The sequence below is a fragment of the Lissotriton vulgaris genome, chromosome 6, assembly GCF_964263255.1.
Source record: "Lissotriton vulgaris chromosome 6, aLisVul1.2, whole genome shotgun sequence".
Taxonomy (NCBI): Eukaryota; Metazoa; Chordata; class Amphibia; order Caudata; family Salamandridae; genus Lissotriton; species Lissotriton vulgaris.
Window position 1 is genome coordinate 847,862,212 of NC_141694.1, and position 21,685 is coordinate 847,883,896.

General features: G+C 42.2%; 1 protein-coding gene across 1 annotated transcript in view; it reads right to left on the reverse strand.

Annotated features, from left to right (window-relative positions):
- Window positions 1-5,083: 5,083 nt before the first annotated feature.
- CRIM1 (cysteine rich transmembrane BMP regulator 1) overlaps window positions 5,084-21,685 on the reverse strand; it is an 891,430-nt gene continuing 874,828 nt past the window's right edge. The window contains exons 15-17 of the mRNA XM_086926868.1: window positions 20,319-20,441; window positions 15,678-15,865; window positions 5,084-8,022 (exon numbers count right to left, since the gene is read on the reverse strand). Of these exons, the coding sequence (XP_086782994.1) occupies window positions 7,846-8,022; window positions 15,678-15,865; window positions 20,319-20,441 (488 nt within the window). The 3' untranslated portion in view covers window positions 5,084-7,845. The remainder of the gene's footprint in view (window positions 8,023-15,677; window positions 15,866-20,318; window positions 20,442-21,685) is intronic.

Consider the following 21,685-nt stretch of genomic DNA (forward strand, 5'->3'; position numbering starts at 1 on the left):
GCTCATAGATGCAACACTACTGGGTTGTGGAGGCCATCTGGAGAGGGGGAAAGCAGAGGACTCTGCTTTCCAATGGAGACTCAACTCCACATCAACTTGTTGGAGATCAGCGATTCATTTGGTGTTGGAATCATTCCTACCTACCATTGAAGGAAAGTGGGTGAAGTTGCACACAGACAACACAACCACCATCTGGTAATGAAACAAAGCAAGGCAGGGTGGGGTCTTTGGCCCAGTAACAAGTGGCCTTGCACCTCTGCAAGTGATTGAACCATCAAGGTATTTCTCTGATGGTGTACCATCTGGTGTGATCTTAACATGCCAGGGTGGTCAAACTCAGCTACAGACACCTAGCAGATCATGAATGACCGGTATGCCTGGAGGTGGCAAATGCCCATCTTCCAGCAAGGTGGAGATCCCTGGCTCAATCTTTTCACCTTCGCTGGGAATGCACATCAGAGTTTCGGCACGCAAGAATTTCCAAAGCACCTCTCACTCAGAATCGCATTTCGTCTAGAGTGGAATACAAGTTCCTGTATGCCTTTACACCACTGCTTTTCTGCCCGGAGTTCTGAAGAAGGTCAGAACTGCGCAGGCCCAAATCATCCTAGTGGCATCAGATTGGGCTGAGTGTGGTACCCAGAACTCCTGGGCATGAGCATCTGGACTCCAATCTAGTTGCCACTTTGAGAATATCTTCTGTCACAGAACAGGGCATAGCTCTGCTACCAGGCCTGCACACTTTGCATTTCTATGCTAGGCAACTGAGTGGCAACAGTTTACCTTCTTCGATCTGCACACTGAAGTCATTGATGTCATCCTGGCGATGAACCTTCTCACAATTAATCTGTGTAAGATAGCCTTTGGGCCAAACGTGTGGATTTGTGCACCTCCCAAAATAATAGCCATTACAGGCAAAGTTGTCTGGTGTTTTGTGGTTTATATTGTTCCTTGCCCCGGAGGGGTTTGCTTTGGACAAGGTTAAGGCCGACATCAGCTCTTTCTGCCATATTATCAGCTGTCGGATCAGCCTTTGTTATTTAGCTCACCTGTTGTGAGGAGTTTTTTTAAAAGGTTTGGTACCCCCAAAACCCTTTGTGATGCACAGGTGGGATTTGAACTTTGGCATCATGTTCTTGATGTGCACACCTTTGGAGACGCTGAACAGTTGTCCTTTAAGACTTCTGATCCTAAAGACAGTCTTTCTCATTGAAATAACATCTGCTAGACATGAGCTAACTTCAAGCTCTCTGTGTAAATCCACCTTTTCTGATAAGTTGGTTTTGAAGACCCGGGTTTTCTTTCTACCTAAAATAGTCACCTCTGTCCACAACGGTCAGGCTATCACCCTCCCAGTATACTTTGCTCCACTTCACACCTCTAAACAGGACAAGAGAGTCCCCTGCTTGGAATTGAGCTTTTATATGAATCGTGCCAAGGAACACCAGTTGGACAATTAGCTCCTTGTAGGTTTTTCCAGAGCAAAGAAGGGTAAGCCAGTGCAAAAAACATCTCTTGATGGAGTGTTCTAAGCATAGAGTTCTGTGGAGTACTGGCTAAGAAGCAGACTCCAGTGGATGCCTGAGGGTCGGCAGCAAGATATCCACATTTTAGTGCAGTTCTGCAGGCCAGGGCATGGCTATCTGATAATAACCTGCCCAGCCACAATTAATCACAATACATGGCGCCTTGTGATACATCTCAAAGGCTGAAAGAGCAAAAAGAGCAAGGAAAGAGCAGTGACGGAGACCACATCGGTCGTAGGCGAGGACTGTGTGACCTGCCGGACAGCCCCTTGTGGGCCAGTAAGGCATAGAGATCCACCCATACTGTGTCATTATTGCTAGGGGCATCCCAGGTGGTTTTTTGGTTGCCAAAGTATAAGGAGAGGTCGTTACAGATATAACTGCTGATAAAAATCACACTGTATACCTGTGAGAGTGCCTCTGGAGACGTGAAAGGGGTGAGATGGTAAGTAAACCGATGTGAGGTGAGATGTTGCAGCAGTTTGTGATGCCTATGAGATCAGTGAGACAGGCCAGTGAAGGGGGGAGAGGTAAGAGATATGAAACACTACACCCTGATGTGAACATTAACAGCATGAATGTAGAGTGGGCCCGGCCAGACAGTGAAGCACAATGAGTAGCATAATATGGCGGCCGCGAAGGCTGTGTAAACGACACAGCAAATTCTGAAATAGTTAAACTAGATCTTGACTGCCTTAGGTTCCCTGCGGAAGGCAGTCTTTTAGATGGCTGGATGCTGGTACACCTAAACACAGTGAGGAGCTGTTAAATTCCCCATATGAATTGAATTTTGCCATAAATCCGTACTCAGCCTGCTCGTGTCCCCATGTAGTGAGTGATTGGTGGGCCCCCCGTTATGCCTTACAGTGTGTGACCTGCTTCGCATTACAGATTAGAATCTTGAACTGATAAGAGACACAGATGAGATCTAGGTGAGCTGTGCACAAGAACAGTGAAATTATCCCATCCGTTATACCCAGACTTGTAGCCGAACTTTAGGGCATGCGGCCTGCTGGCCTTCACTGAAGTAATTGTCCTTGTAGGAGAGTTTGCAGAATCCCGTTTAGTAGCCTATGGATCTACATACCACAAGACAAACCTAAAGTTAATATACGTCTGTCTGCTCTGGGTTGCAGATCCCACACTGCCTGAAAGCACATAGGCGAAGATGAGAAAAACAGATAGCAAGCAGTATAAACTTACATTTGAGTCTAAACGCACCGCCAGAGTGCAAGTCATGGAAATAGAAAGACGGCACAGGTAGCTTGGGCCCAAGAGAAGATTGTGACCCCCCCCCCCCCTTCCCCCCTACGAGAAATCATTTACAGGCGATGCAAAAAGCCCTGGGGTCTATTGACAGGAAAACCCTGAATTAATGATTGGATTCCATGGCAGCCAAGTTAGACAAACATGTGATGAGGATCTGGGCAGAAGAGCAACGTATCTCTGATATTGAAGTTGACTTGCAAAGAAACAACTGTATAATGTCCCAACAATATGGATTGCTTGCGGAGATAAAGGTGAAAAATGAAGATCTCCAGGTTCGTTCCCGCCATAATAATTTACACATTCTGGGTGTGCCGGAACCAGCCAATGCAGGCAGAACTTAGCTATTCATAGAAAAAAATGCTCACATTCCTCTTTGGTGCTGAAAATCTGTCTAATACGCTGGTGGTAACCAGGCGCACCGCTCACCTGCACCCAGGCCACACCCTGGGGTAGCCCCAGCTAATTTATTAAAATATAGAAGTCGTGACAAGGTACGCAGGATGGCCCTTGAAAAATGAGACCTAAACTTCCAAGTTAATGTCACGTGCTTACCAGACTTTATACTAGCAGTGAGTTCTCTCAGGTTAAACGTAGACTACAAAAAGAGGCCATCAGTTATGCCATGCCTTACCTATCAGGTCTCATGATAGACCACCTAGGAAGGCAACAAATCTTCACCTCACCGCAGGCCACTTCAACTTTCCTAAAAACTCTTGTCAATTACCATAGAGAAAAAAATTGCCTTGATTTTGTGGATGATGAACCTCAGTATAACATGATTGCCTAGTATAACTAGTATTTACTCATATATTGACAAAAGGGATGTTTCCTTAAGCTATGTGATCACACTATGAATTGTTCAAGAAGAACTTTACCTTTCAGTATAATCTGAAATCCAGTCATGTGGTCAGTTATATTTCAGTTACTGCTGTTTCTCAATCTGCATTGTCCATGGCCACCTTCACTTCAATCGAAGTTTTACTGCGGCCTCTCCTGCTGCACTCCATGGGTAATCCCCTAATAGGCACATCACATATCATGTACTGTGTTGGCTACTTTTTGGTCATTATTGTTTGGGGGTCGTATTGGTGTGAAAGAGGGGTGGGTTGGTACTGCCACTGGTGTGTTGGACTTGCTGGTGTGGGAGGGAAGAAGTTGTGAAAGCATTCTTTAGCAGATGTACAGACAATAGTCATGCCAAGAGCAACTTTTCACATTTATCATAGCTTACACACAAGACACATCCACATGACATGTTGAACACGTCATGACTGACTTATGCCTCTTAAGATAGAGCCCTCACTTAAGTTTCTAAAGTGGAATGTCACAGGGCTGAATAACACCTGCAAAGCCAGGAAGTTCTTTGCATACTCACTAGGCAGAATATATATGTGGCATTGCTCCAAGAGGCTCACCTTGAGAAAATCACTGAGAAGTACCTGCAAGCCTGGCATCACACCAATTCAGCTTGTCATCATACACTAGGGGAGTGGCTATTGTGACTAGAAAGGGTACAGAATTGACATTGACCGAGGCACACTGTCACTATTTTATATTGTAGGGTATACTGGAAGGTAGATGCATGAGCTTGGTTAAGGTATATGGTCCTAATCTGGATGAGCCGCACTTTTTTCGGACGCTGTAGTCAGTGGTGCTGGATCACTCCCAGAAATCTATTCTCTAGGATGGGAACTTTAACGTCATCCTGAATAGCACCCTGGGTAGGTCACAAGGTCAGACAAAACATACACTGGGGCAGCTGAGGGCTTCAAAAAAATCACTTGCAGGTTACGCTTTAGCAGCCACTCGACAACCTGCAAGGGCATATTTGTGTCCTCGGTCTACAGCATGTGGTCCAGGCTGGACTACTGGCTGTCAATCACTGACACCAGGACATGGGCCAGAGATGCTGTCATCTTGCAAGAACCCTATCTGACCACACCACAGTAGTAATAAAAATAACTATACTGGGAATACATAAAGATATTGCACAGTGGAGGATGGCACAAGACAAGCTCAAAGACCGCGTATTTCACAGCGAATGATGTTAGAAAATCCTGGAACACTTTCAAAGAAATATTGATTCAGTACCTGATATGAGTACAGCCATGGAGGCATTTCATGTAGTTATTCGGTGTCTTTAATTCAAAACATCGGTGTACTTTTCTCCATTAGAGAACGCATGAATATACTGGAATATAACATTTAAGGTCAAGAAGCATAGTTTGAAGGATACACATGACCATAGCATATGAAATAGCAAGCAAACAAAAAAGAATGTGCAACAATAGGTTTAATTTTGTTTTATTGTGCTGCCGAGAACCAAATTACAAGAAACTGCTTTACAGTTTAAAAAAAAGAAAAAAAGGTAAACAAGCAAATTGTCAAACTGCAGTGCACTCGTAGTGCCACAAATGCTTTCTAATTCATGTTTCTTTCTCAGGAAAATTATATTTGTGTTTCTTTTACAAGAGAGCACAACATGAACCAAAGTAAAAGAGTGTAATGGATACAGCACATAGGAAAATCATATAATCTTCAAAATAATATTCATAATGAAAAAAAACATTGTACACCATGTCCTACATCTTGTTAGTATTTTATTCAGAATATGGCCTTGATTGCAAAACAAAAGCAAGCATTTTACAGTTTCTTTGTTTTATAGTTAGACGTTTTTCTTTTTCTTTTAAGCAAGGAATGGATGATTTGTCTTGACAGAAACTTTGTGCTAGAAGGACCAAAACATGATGGTTTCAATACTTATCAAGAAAGGTGAATTAAAAAGGGAAGGCATGTTTTCTTTTTTCATGTGAGAGATTGCAGCCATATAAACAGAGACTCTCTGTTACACCGATTTTCCTCCGACGTCAACAGCTAGAACACCTTCCTTGGTTTCTTTCTCTTTGTTAATCTTCAGATTAATAAATTAGGTCATTATAACAATAAATTAGTTTTTTCAGTTTTAAAGTTCAGCAAGCACTGGTCAAGTATTTACAACAATACTTGAGAGTTCTTTCACAAAACAAAACACATGTCCTCTTCACATTAAGCAAACTGGGTTCAGTGTCTTTCATAATGAACACTGGTAAAAAGAAAAAAAAGCATTACACAAATGGGTAATTAGTACAAAAGTGCCAAGACCTCTTCAAAAGTTAACGCTATAGTTACACAGTCAGTGTTTATTGTTGAGGCAAATTACAATAAACGTGAAGCTTATTGTGGATATTATTCCAGTAGTTTAAAAAATCCAGGAGCTGAAGTAATTTTTGCAAAATGTCGACAAGCTCTGCATGCGCATTGCTTTCAGTGTCTCTAGCCAATGCGTTCTTTTAAAAGCCTTTACAAGACCAACCAGGAAAAATAAAACAACCTACCTAGTCTTATCCTCCCTCCCCCTACCCCCACACACATAATGTAGCAAGAGCAATGCTTATTGCTAAAATCCCGCATGTGCATACGCACAGGTGGTCTCGCACACAGGCATAACACACATACACGTGCATACACATATATTCGCTCACACACACAAAAATTAAATGAGTGCACAGGCACACAAAGACAAAAACTTTGAAAATTAAATGGTAGATAGAATGAGATGCTCATCCTCTTCTTTCCAAAATATATAAGCTTACTAAGCACAGACATGGAATGCGTTGGTTTGTGTTTTAGTTCTGGGTAAAATCGCGCTCTCAGATAAAAATACATTCAACAGGAAAAAAAACATAGAAAATTATATATATTTATATATATACAAATACTTTTTTGTTGTCGTTTTAGCATAATATATATTTACATAAATATTCCTATAATGCTAAGGTTCAAAGAAGCATAATCTCCTTTTTTTCTGAGCTTCAAAAAAGGTGCTTGAGTATAATATACAATTTAAGCAGCTCCCTAGCACGGAAGCAGTTTCTAAGTCTGCATAAACCAGTAAATTAACAACCAAACAAAAAACCTAATCTCTCTCACACGGTTTTATATTCTTTTAGCAGGAGCTTTGTCCAACATAGATTAATCTTTCACTTCTCCTTAAAAAAAACTCTATAAACACACCGAAGGAAACAAAACACAAAGTAAAGAAAAATAAAATTATACAAACAAAAAAGCCTCTGGAACTGCATGGCTTTCTTGACTTTTCTGCTTTTGATAATCCTGTCTGAAAAAAAGATCCAGTGCTCATATATTAAGACACTACTTAGGCTTCAGCTGCTTTGCTACTTTTTGCCAACAATAAACTGAGCAATCCACTTTGAAGGAAAAAGGAAAAGATACAAAAAATATAAGCAGATGGTATAAGATTACACAAATGTAGTGAGCCCACCCATTCATTTTTTCCGCTAGAAATATTGTTTGCTTATTTTTTCTTGCTGTTTTAAGATACCACAACTTCCAGACTGTAAAGCAAATAATGATATTGAGAAAAAATAAATTTGAAGATTGATCACTTGTGAATTTGCGCTGTAGGTTCTGTTCTGGGAGGATCTACACAATAACACCTTACATTTCTTTTTTTTCTCTTTTTTTCTTAAATATGTGTGGGTTAGGCCTTTGTCGCAAATGATGCAGATTTCAGAGTGGTCAGAAAAAGCCACGGTCTGATTAGTGCTCGTCAATTTTTTGATATCTGTCCTTCCTTTGTTTCTTGCACTCCTTAATCCAAGCAGGCTCACTTACCTACTATGAGTCGATCCCATTCTCCCACTCCTTGCATGTCTCCAGACCTGCTTAACACAATCAACTCCCATTCTAAAGAAATCTCTACACTGCTAGGATACAAGCAGATACATTTTCAGCAAGTTTTTCGTGTGTGAAACTTTGGTTCTAAGAAAACACTTGGTCAGTTATCGCAAGGTGAAGTGGGAATGCTTGATCTGGCACATTGCAGGAGACAGCGCTCATCCCAGAAAGGTCTCAAGAGTTGTACATGAGAATTCACAAATCCAATACAATCCATTAGCCAAGTGCACAATTCTAGTTAGGTTACTGTCTCTCTCCTTCGTTCGGTCTAGTTTCTTTAGCTTGTATAGACTCTTGGGCAATTTTGAATTCTTCACACTGTTTGGTAGAAATTGTCTGCCTGTAGATTGTTCTGTTTCTGCATGCTGTAGAATCCACTGTATCTTGAGTCTGGGTCGGCCATTCTGAGCATCCGTTGGGAACTATCCACCTGCACCATTGTGCCTTTCTTACAGTCCACATACACCAACTGGTTATTGAGACAAGAAGGCTGCAAGAAAGAGAAAAGCATTAGCTAACATAGAAACTACACTTACATTAGGTGACTTTAAAAACTAACTTCTGAGAACAGAACACAGACTATGCTCGGAACGAAACAGGGGGTAGAGATCCACACAAGAGTGTATCGCCATAAGCCTACACCCCAAGAGTGCCTTTTATCATCTGACCCACAGGTTCCATAAAACAAAATATAGCATCCATCACCAAAAACTAAAGGTGATTGAGTAATTTCTGCACTGGAGATATTAAGGAGCCTAAGGACTGGATGTCCGGAAGATATGTACTCTGTCAACATTATATATTTGGGTAACCAGCTAATTTCCTCATTTCAGAAAACTTATTTACCAGGACAAACTGTCTACAAGGTGAGGACAGCCCAGGCTAATTTTAAGCTTAATGGGAGCAGGCTAATACTGTCAGAAAGTATCTAGTGAATGGTATGAGTTTATAGGTGAGATCTAGACAGACACACACCACTCTAAAGTAACTAATAGTACATCATCTCTGGTGATCACACCACAAACATGTCCTCTTGAAGTGGTACAGATATTACATTCTGAGGCTGATGCATGATCTGATATTTTCTTTTAAATCCAAGGAAAGACTTTGACCCTTTATCTTTTCTTCGTCCCATTCCAAATGCTGGCTGTAATTTTACTCTGACACCTGATGTTAAAGAGGTGATCTCGTATGTGTCATCCAGTATAATTAACATTCCTCGAGGGCCAGTTTTGCACCATCTCCCTTCATATAGAGTAGGTATGACACTTTCACCATATTTATTACTCCTATAACATGAATTGCATCTAAAAAGGATTTAGGGAAAAATTCAAAGGAGGACATGGAAAAAGTCCGAAATTTCCTCAGGCATTTTTACCAGTGGCGGCTGGTGAAGTTTGAGAGTGGTGGGCTGTGCGAGGTGGAGTTTTGGGGTTCACTTTAGGGAGACACCGCTTTTTCTGGGAGGCTGGTCACAATTTCCTGTCGTACTAAATGAAATACTGTTCCAAATTATGGAATTCATTGCAGAAGACATCAACACACAGTTACATTATTTTAAAATTCAGAAAAAATAAAAGTTTTAATTGTTTCATCTATATATCCAGCAAAGAGCAGGGCTAATCAATCAATGATGGGGCACCATTTTGTTATGCTTTCACAGCCAATGTTTGTTTTGTGTGATTTAAAACTGTAAGCCACACAAAAAATTATTTCCCACCACCAAGGTCGAGAAGGCTACAAGAATAACACAAACAAATCAAGAGTAGCCTGGAGTCACCAGCATGCTAAGGACAGGTTCCCGAAGCAAGATGGTTGAGGAATGCTAGCATCTTTACATTCAAGCATCACAATGGCATGTCCAGTACTGTAGCCAGGCTGCACAGCACACTAACCTTCCATCTAATTGTACTGCACTGATGGCAAGGGCTACAGAGAGGCACATGCAATTGCAGCTGGGCCTGACACTTCATCATGAATAGTGAGACATATGCGATGGAGCCTACATAACTCAGTGTTCTGCCTACAGACTGCTTGGTCATTGGTCAACAACTGTTCTGCAAAGCAGATTTAAAGCCAGACATATGCACATGTAGCCGGTTTTCACTGTTCTCCGCATTATTAAATTTCAGGCTGACACAAACCAGCCAGTGAAAAGAAAAGAAAGATATACATTGCACCGGAGTCTACAGAGAGCCAGAGCGCAAAGTATTCAAATTTCACAATTCTGTGTAACACCATTTTGGTGCTTCCCTGCCAAAGCAACTAATGCCACCCCAGTGTGACAAAGTAAGGTAACAGTCAGTATGGGTCCCTAGCTGCATTAATTAAGCATGCAACAACTCAAGTACACTAGCACAAGTCATTCCGACCCATGCCTGGGATCATTTTCCCTCATACCCAGCAGCAGTTAATGTCTGTAGGCGTTTTTCACATCCTCGGACATTTCAAATAAATAAAGCTCGGCCACTTGACAGAAACAAAAATTCTATCAAACGTGTTAACTAACACAATTCGTGCACCACTTATCTGCCAAAAATCCGATTTTGTGTAACTTTTTTTCTCGTGATTTATTTAGAAATGGCATGCTGAATTCATAAATTAAATTCTGTAAAGCAAGCAATACACTTCAAGTGTATTACAGGCTTTACAGAATTTAATTAGTGAATTCAGCATGCCGGTGCCTGGATACTAACTAAACTTTTTTTTCCGCTTACCGAGTTGCTTGCTTGGAGCTGCGCCATGGCCCACTCACAGGGTTTGGGACTGCTCTAGAGACCCATCAGGCCTGTCACTGATGCTCAGATAATGAGGCCACACAGGACCTGCATTTAACAGCAGCGCGGGAAGCAAACAATTCGAGTGTGCGCAGTTTGTCTTCAAAAGTCAAGATGACAAACTGCGCAGACTCGAATTGTCGGCTTCCCACTGGCCTACAGCCTTTACCCCACCCTTTCCCTACTCGTCACAGGACAAGACCAACCCTCCTGTGACGAGTTGGGAAAGGGTGGGCTGACCATTCTCTCCACTCTTTGACTGACGTGAGGGCTAAGAAATACCGGGCTTGAGTGTAAAACGCCCGGGGCTTTTTTAAACACCACGTCCTCAGGGGGTGGAGACTGGTCCTTTGGGCTATGTGTTTGCTGAGCTGATGACCTCACAACCGTCAGGGCTGTGAGCTCGTCAGCCCAGCAAATACATCAAGTCCGAGACAACAGGTTTATAAATCATTACTGGCTGGCTTGCAGGCAATGCGTCATCACTTCACTGTTAAGAGAGTCTCTCTGAGACTAACAACGTAAAAAGAGCCCCGACCTCAAAGGTCAAGAAAGATGTGTGTGTAAATACAAGAGTTTGTTTGTTGACTGGGGGTGAAAGTGAAGGGGGCGGAGCCCCGACGCCCAAGCACAGAAACCGCCACTGATTTTTACACCATTCATAGCACGACTTTGATTTGACCCTGAAATAATCACCCAACACTTTCAGGAAATCTACAGGAATACTTGCATGCCTAACAGTTACGTATGCAGCATTACCACTTGGAGAAAGGTACCACATGCAGAAAATTGGCAGAAATGTGCATTTACCTTTTTTGCTTTTTTAAGGGAAACTTGTTTTTATTTATCCATGTGGAAATATATTCCCCTACACTTCATTTAAATACGGTCTTCTCCATCTCTAATCTACCCTAAAATGAATGTAACTCTTATCCTAGGCAAACCACAGGCATTGCCAGTGTGGGAGAATAACAGCTAGATGTATGCCAACACCCTCAAATGTAAGAGTTCATCAGAGTTCACAAAGCTTTTTTTTAGTAAAGGGAAACAGACTACCCACAAACTACCACTAATCTTCAATCTGCGACTACAGAAATTCTGCATTGCTGTGGCTACTTCACAATACTGATGGAATTCCCACATTCTCAAATGCTACTTGTGAGGATAACATTCCACCATTAATCTGAACAGGAAAATGTTTTTAGTGAACATAATGCCACGAGGACAAGTGTAAACATTAGAATGCAACAATTGCCCCATGGGGCTCATTTATCACAGTAACTCTACAATGCTTCTGAGGTATGCAAAGTAATTGAAACATTCATCTCTTACTAAATAATAACAAATGCATATAGGACACTTTTCTATTGTTTCAGAACCGCAACATTCTTTATAGGAACCCGGTGTCATATATGCACAGTGTAATGACAGTGCAGGTGCTGCAGTGCCTAAATGGTGAACACATGTATAAATGCATACACAATGACACTGTACAAGACCTAAGGTTGTAAGATTATTCTAAACAATTAGGGTAAGAGCCATTATCTCTCTGTATACAATATCTCCTCGCAAAATTCAACGCTAAGCAAATAAGAATGGGGATGTCAGCGTTTTGACCTGTATCTGCTTGTCGGGTCTCACCAGGACCAATGTTGTTTAACTAATGCTCCATACTTTGTGTGAGCATGGGGACACTCACAATGGTCACCACCTGAATGTTCAGAACTATCAAGTAAAATTATCCGATATATCTTGTAGGCCGCCTTCACCTGTCCGTGAGTCCCACTCCATGATCTAAGTAAATCTGCAACCAAATTAAGCACGTCTCGATTCTTAGCTGATCCAATCAATGCATTAATCCTTTGGTGGCTTGGAACTCCAGGTTCAGTGCTTTGAAACACAAATATACCAAGATGAGGATTGATCGGCACTTCATTAACAAGGGAGAGATGGTTCTCTCCATCTGATACTAAAGTTTCTCAGAAACTACCATCAGAAAATGTGCACATGGTGCCCATCATATAAGCAGTTATTCTTATTATTATGTTGTTTTTAGTAGAAGTAAAAAAGGGCTTTGAAGTTACAGCCTTATATTTCTGGAAGTTGTTTAAATCGAATGATGCTGTAGGCTGGAATGACAATGCGGCACATTATGGGCTATGATGTGGACAAAAAAGCCTATTAAGCTTCTAATCGAGAGTATCATGAATCCATTAAAACAGCTAACATGGCATTTTATGCCAAGAAAATTGAGTCTATTTAACATTCCTCAAAAGAGGTCTTCTGAATTGTAAGAACGATGACTCACCCTCAGGCCATGAGTCAAAAGCTGGAACACTCACAGGACAGGTGTAACATGCTAGCAACTTAAAAAAATAAAACAAATACTATCTAGAATCCCTTTTCCACTCCTACGGATTTGGATATGTGCAGCTAACTTGACAAGCAGCTGCCTTCCCTGAGAAAAACATATCTCAGAGACACAGCTAGATGTTATTTTGGACAAAAAAAGCAACTCCTGCTCACCGACTGATCATTGATCCGAATCTATTTTGAAATTAGCAGCTCCAATAATTGTTCCCATTCTAAAATATTTACTAAATTATTTCATTTCATGAACCCTTGCCCACAGCTTGGAAAGTAGCAATGGTTCCTCCCATCTTGAAGAAGGCTAATGCAGATACAAACATTCCCTCAAACTACAGGGTAAACAGTTTGCTCCATAATCCTACTAACATGTTGAAAGCACATATAAACCATCATTTCTGTGTCACCCTTAGCATGGAATACATACTAACAGCCTCAGAAGAACTCAGGCATATCCTGAATGCGGGTGGTATGGCTGCCCTCATCCTTTTGGATTTATCTGCAGATTTCGACACCGTATTCCATGTTATACTTATCCAACGCCTAAGGGAGTTTGGTGGTGACGTCTCTCCACTGGATTGGTAAATTCTTAGCTAGCAAGCGATGATACTTTCACCTTTTATGTCAAGTCCAGTTTCTTTAGACTGTGTGGCTCCTTAGCGCTCTCCCTGAGCCCACACTCTTCAAAATGTATATGCATTCTTTAGCAGTGTTAATCCTGAGTCACAGCTTTGAGGTGTGATCCTTTGCCAACAACACCCAATTGATAGTGTCTATGGCTGAGAGCAGTCCCAATTGCCAACAGAAATTCAGAGGTTGTCTGGTTTCAATTGCCACCTGGATGAAGGGAAAAACTGCTTAAGCTGAATTAGGATAATACTAAAGTCTTGATTCTAGGCAAGAACCCTCATGCCTGGAATGGCCAATGGCAGCCAGAGGAACTGAGACCTCCTCCTTTCCCAGCAGAAGTGGACTGCAATTTGAGTGTCAATTTGGTACTCATCTTTATTTTAAACAGACCAATGCAGTAAAACACTAATTAAAACACTGCGGAAATAACTTCTTCTCTTTACAATCAAGGCAACAAAAAAAAACACTTAATACACGCTTTCATTACGTCCAAGTAGGGTTATTTCAATTTGATGTATCTTGGTCTTCCATCTAAACTTAGGGAGCTACAACTGGTACAAAACCTGGCTGCCCATCTACTTCTGAATCCTCCACAACACAGCTCTGTTGCCTCCCTTTTTGAGAGATCTGCGCTGACTCCCTATTGCTAAAAGGATTCAATTTAAATCCTTGATGCACATCCAGAGCTTTACATCTCTCTGGTCCCACCAGGCTCTGGACTTTTTTTCAAGTCCTATGTTTCATCATGGAAACTCCGGTCCGCCAAATCTTTTCTTATTGTCCATCTCAAATTCAGCGAAATAAAATAGGAGGCAGATCCAAAGTGTGGTTCGAGGATAAGCTGTGAAACAGTCAACCTCTCTCTCTCTGGCTGAAGAAGGACCGCTGCAGATTCATGAAAGATGTGAAAACTGGGTTATTTAAATAAACATGCATCTGACTTTCTTGGCAATCCTAGTTTAGGAGGCCTCCCAGTTTGGCTCTTTGCTTCCATTTGTTGATGTTTAGTGCCGTAAAGCACTTTCGAAAAAGCACTACTGGGTATGGGCTCCCAAGCAGCAAGGCCAAGCCACAGCCAAATATATCAACACTAGAAAATGCCAATGCTGCCTCTACTTGTTTTATTACACAGTCTAGGTTTCACCTTTGATTGAAACAAGAAGTGAAGAGTTTTGAATTCATTGAATAAATCATCAGTTTTTTATTTTCGTATTACTTCATTTAGTTTTTTGATTTTTTTGTGTGTCACGAGTCATTTTTTAATTTACAAAAAAACATGAAAATACACAAGATGAGAATACATTATCTACATTTAAAACACTCCCCGACCTACATTCACACATACACTTTTGTACAAAACACTCAAACACTCTCATATACTCTACAAAAACAGACCTTGTTGTGTTCAAAGCCATAAGAGTGTAAAACAATGATAAAACCTTTGTATGAAATTTACAAATAGGTCAAAAAAGATATCTATGGCATTTTTGATTGTATATTACTTGTAGTAGAATTGTCATATTGTATCTGTTTTTGTAGAGTATATGAGAGTGTTTGAGTGTTTTGTACAAAAGAGTGTATGTGTGAATGTAGGTCGGGGAGTGTTTTAAATGTAGATAATGTATTCTCATCTTGTGTATTTTCATGTTTTTTTGTAAATGAAAAAATGACTCGTGACACACAAAAAAATCAAAAAACTAAATGAAGTAATACGAAAATAAAAAACTGATGATTTATTCAATGAATTCAAAACTCTTCACTTCTTGTTTCAATCAAAGGTGAAACCTAGACTGTGTAATAAAACAAGTAGAGGCAGCATTGGCATTTTCTAGTGTTGATGTAAAGCACTTTCGAAGCAATAGTAGCGCTATACATATCCGTGTTACATTACATTGCCAAGCCCTACTAACCACCTTTGCAACCACTGATTTTGGAGAATTTTGGATCTGGTTTAACCTATTTTGCTGTTGTCAGGCAGGTTATCGTCCACTGAACAAACCAATAGTAGAAAATGGGTGAATCTATTTGGCTGGAGGATGGTAAACATTTTGAGAGATTTATCCCTGAGAGTCGCAGTGCTGCTATGTTAACGCACCAACACCACATCCTAGAATTAATTACTTTCGAACATTGTTTTGATAATGTGGTTTCAGGCCTAAATGGACAACTAGCACAGATAATGCAATTATGATCTACTGCAAAAAGTACACAGAGTTCCTATACTTTGTAGTTCTGTGGCAAACAGGGCCCCTGGAATAATTGTGGCTGTAGCCTTGGGCAGATTCTATACTAGGTTTTAAGGTTAGGAGTTGAATGAAAATTAAGACTTCGAGAAACAGATGGGGCAAGGAGTACTAGACTAATACGATACCTTTGTCGGAGTCCTGTAGCAAGGAACTGGTATCCAACGCTTCTTTTGATTGATGAGAAGAAGGGCAATTAGGAGTACAAGGGCTGTCATAATGGGGACTGTCACCCACGCAACAGAATGTAGGGACGCTTCTTCACTTGACCGCGGTGCACTGGATTCCCTGTAGTCCACTTGCAGATGACCCAGTTCTGGGGGAGGAAAGAAATTACAAACGTTAGTATTTCTGCAATGTTTGTCCACTATGTTGGCTTTCCACACTCCACTAACGAGGCCTAATGCTAAGGAACTATTACCCTGATGAAGGATGCCATATAGCGGAGTCAATGAAACATTTGAACCTTTGTTTTTTACTCACCGAATTACACAATCCAAGGACGTAGTATGAACGCACTCATTTGTAACAGCGATATCAATCTGGTTTTGCGTTAAAAATTTGCAATGTTAGCTCATCAAATTAACAAGCAGTACCATATTACTAGCAGAAGGTTGTTTTATTAAGATGTTTTATGTAGCTGTAAGTGTATTTGCACAATGACTTTGCAACAAACTTGGACTAAAGGTGCTCTTGTTTTGGAATATATTTTAAAAAATGGCTGAATACTTACCTTTTGCAAACCTTAACATCAATGGCTTTAAATAGATGCTCTAATGTGTGGAACAGAGTCTAGGCACAAACTGCACTAAAAGTGAAGTCAATAATCTAAAAAAAACAATTAATTACTAGCTTACATTTTATTGAGTGGCCATATTCACTTGTATTCTTCCTCAAAGTGATTGAGAAACCTAGCCTGTTTGAGTCAACCTTGGTCATTCTGTAAGGGGCCCTACTATAGCCATAAAACAAATAGTACGGAGGTTTCTAAAAGTCTTCTGGCTTCTCCAATTTATCAGATTAAGGAGAGTAAAACAACAGTGGGAGCTTCAATGGAAGGTTTCTAGAGTAAATGGGTGTAACAATACATCAATAGCTCAAAATAAGCCCATAAAAGAAGAAATAAAAGCTGGTGATTAAGGCAGTGACTGACAATTAGACTGAGTCTGCCAGACGGTAGTATGGCTCAGTGAGTAAATCGGTACCATTAAATTGGTTAACAGTTACAGCAGATGTTTAAAGTACTTCGAAAAGGCAACTCAGTTGACTTATATTTCAAGACAGATACAAAACAAGTTCTAATAGAAAAATAAGCTATGATCATAGAGAACTGCGTGGGATCCATGATAGAAGTTATTAGCTCATAAATACCTCTAAATTGTAATAATGGAAGTTGGCAGCACTTTCTCAATATAAAGCTAGGATATATATTTTAATTCATAATGGCTACATTTTGTATGTGATCCAAGATGAGATCATAACCAAAATGAAAACAGGGGTTGTGATGTTTCTAGGATTACGTGCAGTGCCAAATTTTGCAGGTCATTATTGTGAACTCGCCTGTGGCTCGAGAGACAAAGGGGATCAATTGATTGTGCAATAATTTTAAGAGCTATGAAGCTCTACAGGAGCATACACTAGACTGACATGTCAGTGACCGAAACAGACATCCCACATTCTAAAGAAACAGAAAGGAGTGTCCTTCCATGACAGGATGTAAATGGAAACTATTGTATTGGTATTATTACATTTAGGCCAGGAGTTTAGATTAAGTGTCCCCTATCCTACTTCCTCACAAAAGTGGCCCAGATTTGACATTGCTGTATACAGAGCACAGTACTTTTCCTGTGCATACGATACTTTTGAGGAAGAAGCATGCTGGCTATGTTGAAGCAGGAGGCTACTGTTCCACAACAAAGACATTTCTTGTACTGTAGTACTTTTAGGTCGGGTTTCGAGACCTGTTGTATATACTTTGTGGGCTTCAAGTCCACCCATTGCTTTTCATTTGTTTGTTTGTTTCAGTGTCAATTAAAAATCCTTGCTTCCAAGAGGTTAATCTTTCCTCCTTTTCGTGGGTTGTTCACTTCCACTGAGCAGTGCTGCATTACTTGAACCCTTCCACTTTGCCTAATATTAGCATCTGTCAAGGGACTACTTTTCCCTTTCTCTAAGAGCATTTCACACGAACGCTAGATGTACTCAGTGGCTCCGACCTAAAAGTTCTGAACACAGGGTGGCGCCGGACAGCCGATGGATGTAAATCATGTACTCATCCTGGTTCTTCTCCTGCCCCCACCCCAATCACCTTCCCCCTGCTGTCGCTTGGTCCTGGCTGCTTCCCTTGTGCTTCTCCGACCGCCCCAGACCGCTAAAAATCAGCATAAAAAAGCAGATAGCTATGTCAGGAAATTAAAAAACTCGAGATTTCGGTTATCTCTTAAGGAATGCATAAGAACACGCCGCATGTACATCTGTCAGACTGCCCGAGAGGTCAAGACAGAACCGGGAACTGCCTGTTTGGGAGGTCATTTTCTGCTTCACAGGAGCCAGCGCTCCTGTTGGAGGGGGAGACCTGGGATTCCAAGTCTCTGTCATCCTGCTTTACTGCCACGCCAGCCCCATCCCCTTAACCCAGCCCACCTAAACCTCTAGTATAACTACATACATTGCTTGGTGTGAAAGTAATATTTACTTACCAGTGACTCAGTCTAGTCAGCAGGTCATCTCTTTCACATACCATTTCCTCCTCACCCAGCATTACAGAGCACTGCTTTCAAGTCACATGACTGCTCTACCTCCCCACCCCTCTCCCTTCTTCCCCTCCCACTTGATCCAACTATGCTGTATCACATGACACTTCTACCACTCTCCACTTCTTCAGCCACAGCCCCGTCATGCAGTGTGTCCCTAGGCATGTGCTTCTTTTTTTGCTGTTGGTAGAAGGAGCCTTGAGGCTCTAATATTGCTTTGCGTACTAAAGGCAAGCAGGCACACTTTCCAAAAATTTCATGAGCTGAACCCATTTAGAATTAGTTAAATACAGCATCGGCAGACAATTATAAAGTTTAACTCATACGAGTAGGAACAAGTTACATAGCACTGTAAGTCAGTGTGGACAGCAGCGAAAGAGGACTGGCAACAATCTGCAAGGGAAGCTGAGAGCTGCAACATGTGCCGTACTGTTGGCGAAGCAAACAGCAAGTCATACGGCTGAGTTTTGGTAGATTATTAGGCCACTCTGGCTGACAGACCCATAGTATCCATGGGTCACCCGAATAGGAGCAGAATCCCTGGAGGTCAAGCACTTTTTGTGTGTAAATGTGCGTGTGTGAGTGAGGTTAAGCCTTAAGTCCACAAACAATTCATCTCTCGACCTATACGCAACATGTGTCTCTCTCTCAGCTTACACAGACTTTGCAGGGGCATAGCTGCTATTACCACACTCCTGTGACTTTTCTCACCCATATTCCTTTATTTCAGCCAACACTTTAGAGTTCTGAAGTAGAGCAGGGTGGCAAATGTAACTTTAGTGTGATACAACTGTCATCTGTCACCTCTGCAAAATTAGGTCATCCATTTATTCTCATCCACCCAACCATCCATGTACTGATTCCCACAAACCATTAATAAAGAAACATTTACAAAACATTTCTGCCAACTACAACATGAGAAATTGACACAAACCATTTGGAACAAAATAACATACTGAGGCCTTAATAGTGATGTGTGTACTGCAGCATGGTCCCAAAACCTCCTTTTTCCACATGTTCGCTCTCTCTCTGCATACCAACATCCCCCTCACTCTGCTGTATTCATCTATACCCACTTTGATCCCATACAATAGGAGAGCTCCAATGTGCTTTATTGAAGGTTCCACTCCTTCTGCCCAAGCGGTACTTGCTCTGTGTATGTCAGGAAAGCTTACACTGCTGTGGGACAAGATGCAAGGATCAGCAGCGGCTCTGCTGTTAAGGCGGGTGAGCGTCGCCTAACTGCCTAAAGCAATGTCATGATTGGCTAAGGGAGTCTGGGAGACTGTGTGCTTCCTGCTTCTGGAGTTGACTGAAGAGCCGATGAGGACAGAGAAGCGGCAGCCGGCCTGCAAGTAAGTCTTTTTTTTTCAATTACCCCTCCCCGCCCACACTCCCCCCAACTCCCGCCCCACTGCTCCCCTAGCAGCTGTAAGGACTGGGTGTGAAGGAAGGCCTGAAAGGTTGCTGAATGTGCTTTACCTCTTACAGTTTGCTGCTGTGTGTGTGACATGATTGGCTTGCTGCTGTTTGGGCTCAACCTAGTTAAGGGTTGGGGACATGCACGCCCCAGCTCATGATATATCGACTATGTGAGGGCAGCTTGCACTGCAATGCGTGTGTGTGAACCTTGGCAAAACCTTATAACTATACAACACTCACAGCCTTGGTAAATGCCTGTTTTACAGATGCAAGGTACAGATGGTGTGTAAAGAACTGCTGGATACAGAGCACTGAAAGTATTCTCTTCCCATACGACTTCTGTTGGAATCTACAGGTAAGTGGAGAATTGTTTAGCTAATGGATGACATACTAATAATTTGAAGAAAAAAACCCTGGAAAATTACTGGACACATTCCTCCCTTCAAATCAGTCACGTACTTAAAGCTCAACTCCTAGTGTTTTATTATAACTGTGTCCACGACAGCGTGGGTGCCAGTATTCGGAATATAAAGCAATATTTAGAGCACTGTAGCCCTGTCAGAGGAGGGGAGAAGATTCCCTGGTAAATCGTACCTCTATGATGATGAACAATGTCGTTCTCGCCGGGTGTTGGCCACATTGCTGTTTTCAGTCTGTTGTCCTCCTTCCGGTCTGTCTTCTCGATGGGGATGTTGGTGGGCTCAGGGATGTACATCTCTGTAGATTGGGGGGACAAGCAGCATTAAACTTTGAGGAACAAGACCGCTCTCACCAATCTCAGCCTCCAACTCTTCACCCCCACATACCGCTCTCTACCCCTTTTTTTTTTTTTTTTTTCACAACCAGTTTATTGATGAAGATGAGCATATGAAATAGAGTGGCAGCCCACAATCAGGACTACACCACCAGACATTACGATACAATCACAGCAGTTAACCAAGTGTCCAAGCAAGAAGATGATGCAATCAAGGATATCAGAAAACAGTTACCCCACCTTCACCTTATTCCGCTACCTACCTACCCAACTCCCCGATCCCACCCTGGAACCCACCCGAACCCCATGCATGTGTGCACTAACTGTATCAACGTAAGATTGTGACGTGGGTAATGTGTGTGGACATGGGCTTTGCCAGCCAGTACGGGGCTAAAGGTCTTCTTCTTGCTCCACTGGAGGGTCTAGTGTCAGACCTCTATAGTCCGCCCACCTCTTCCAAATCTTAAAGTGTTTGCGGGGGCATCCTCGCGCCTCAAATATAGGTCTCTCCAGGCCCATACAGAAGTCCATACCAGCCTTCCATGCAGTCAGGGGGGGGGGCCTCACATTCTTCCACGCTCGGGCCAGGTCCCTTTTAGCCACCACCAGCCCCAGTAGGAGCAGGTGCCGCTTATAAATATTGCCACCAACCCCTTCCAGGACGTGCAACAGACCCAGACGGTGTGTACGGGGGAGGGTCCAGCCCAGCACCTCAGACAGACAGCCCCAAACACCCCTCCAGAAGCCAACCAGCCTAGAGCACGACCACATTGTGTGAAGTAGCGTACCCACCTCAGCCCCACACCGCAGACATTCCGGGGACCCAATCAGGCCCGCCTTCCACAGACGCTCTCGGGTATAGTATGCTCTATGGAGAATCTTGAATTGGATGAGTCGGAATCGCATTGCGATAGCCGCCCCCCTCGGGGATTCCAAGGCCTCTCGCCAGTCGTCTTCGTCCAAGGGGCCGAGATCAGCTTCCCAAGTCGTCTTCAGTGAGAGAAGAGTAGGGGAGCAGTGGGTGACCATGGTTTGATAAATGCGCGATACTTTCTTGTCCCCAAGATCACCCATGAAGACCTTCGCCTCGATCGGGCTAAATTCAGGGAGTGAGTCAAGGTTGGCAATGCTGGGCGTCAGTGCATGTCGGAACTGTAGGTACCGGAAAAATTGAGATTGGGGCATATCAAAGTCGGCACTGAGGGTC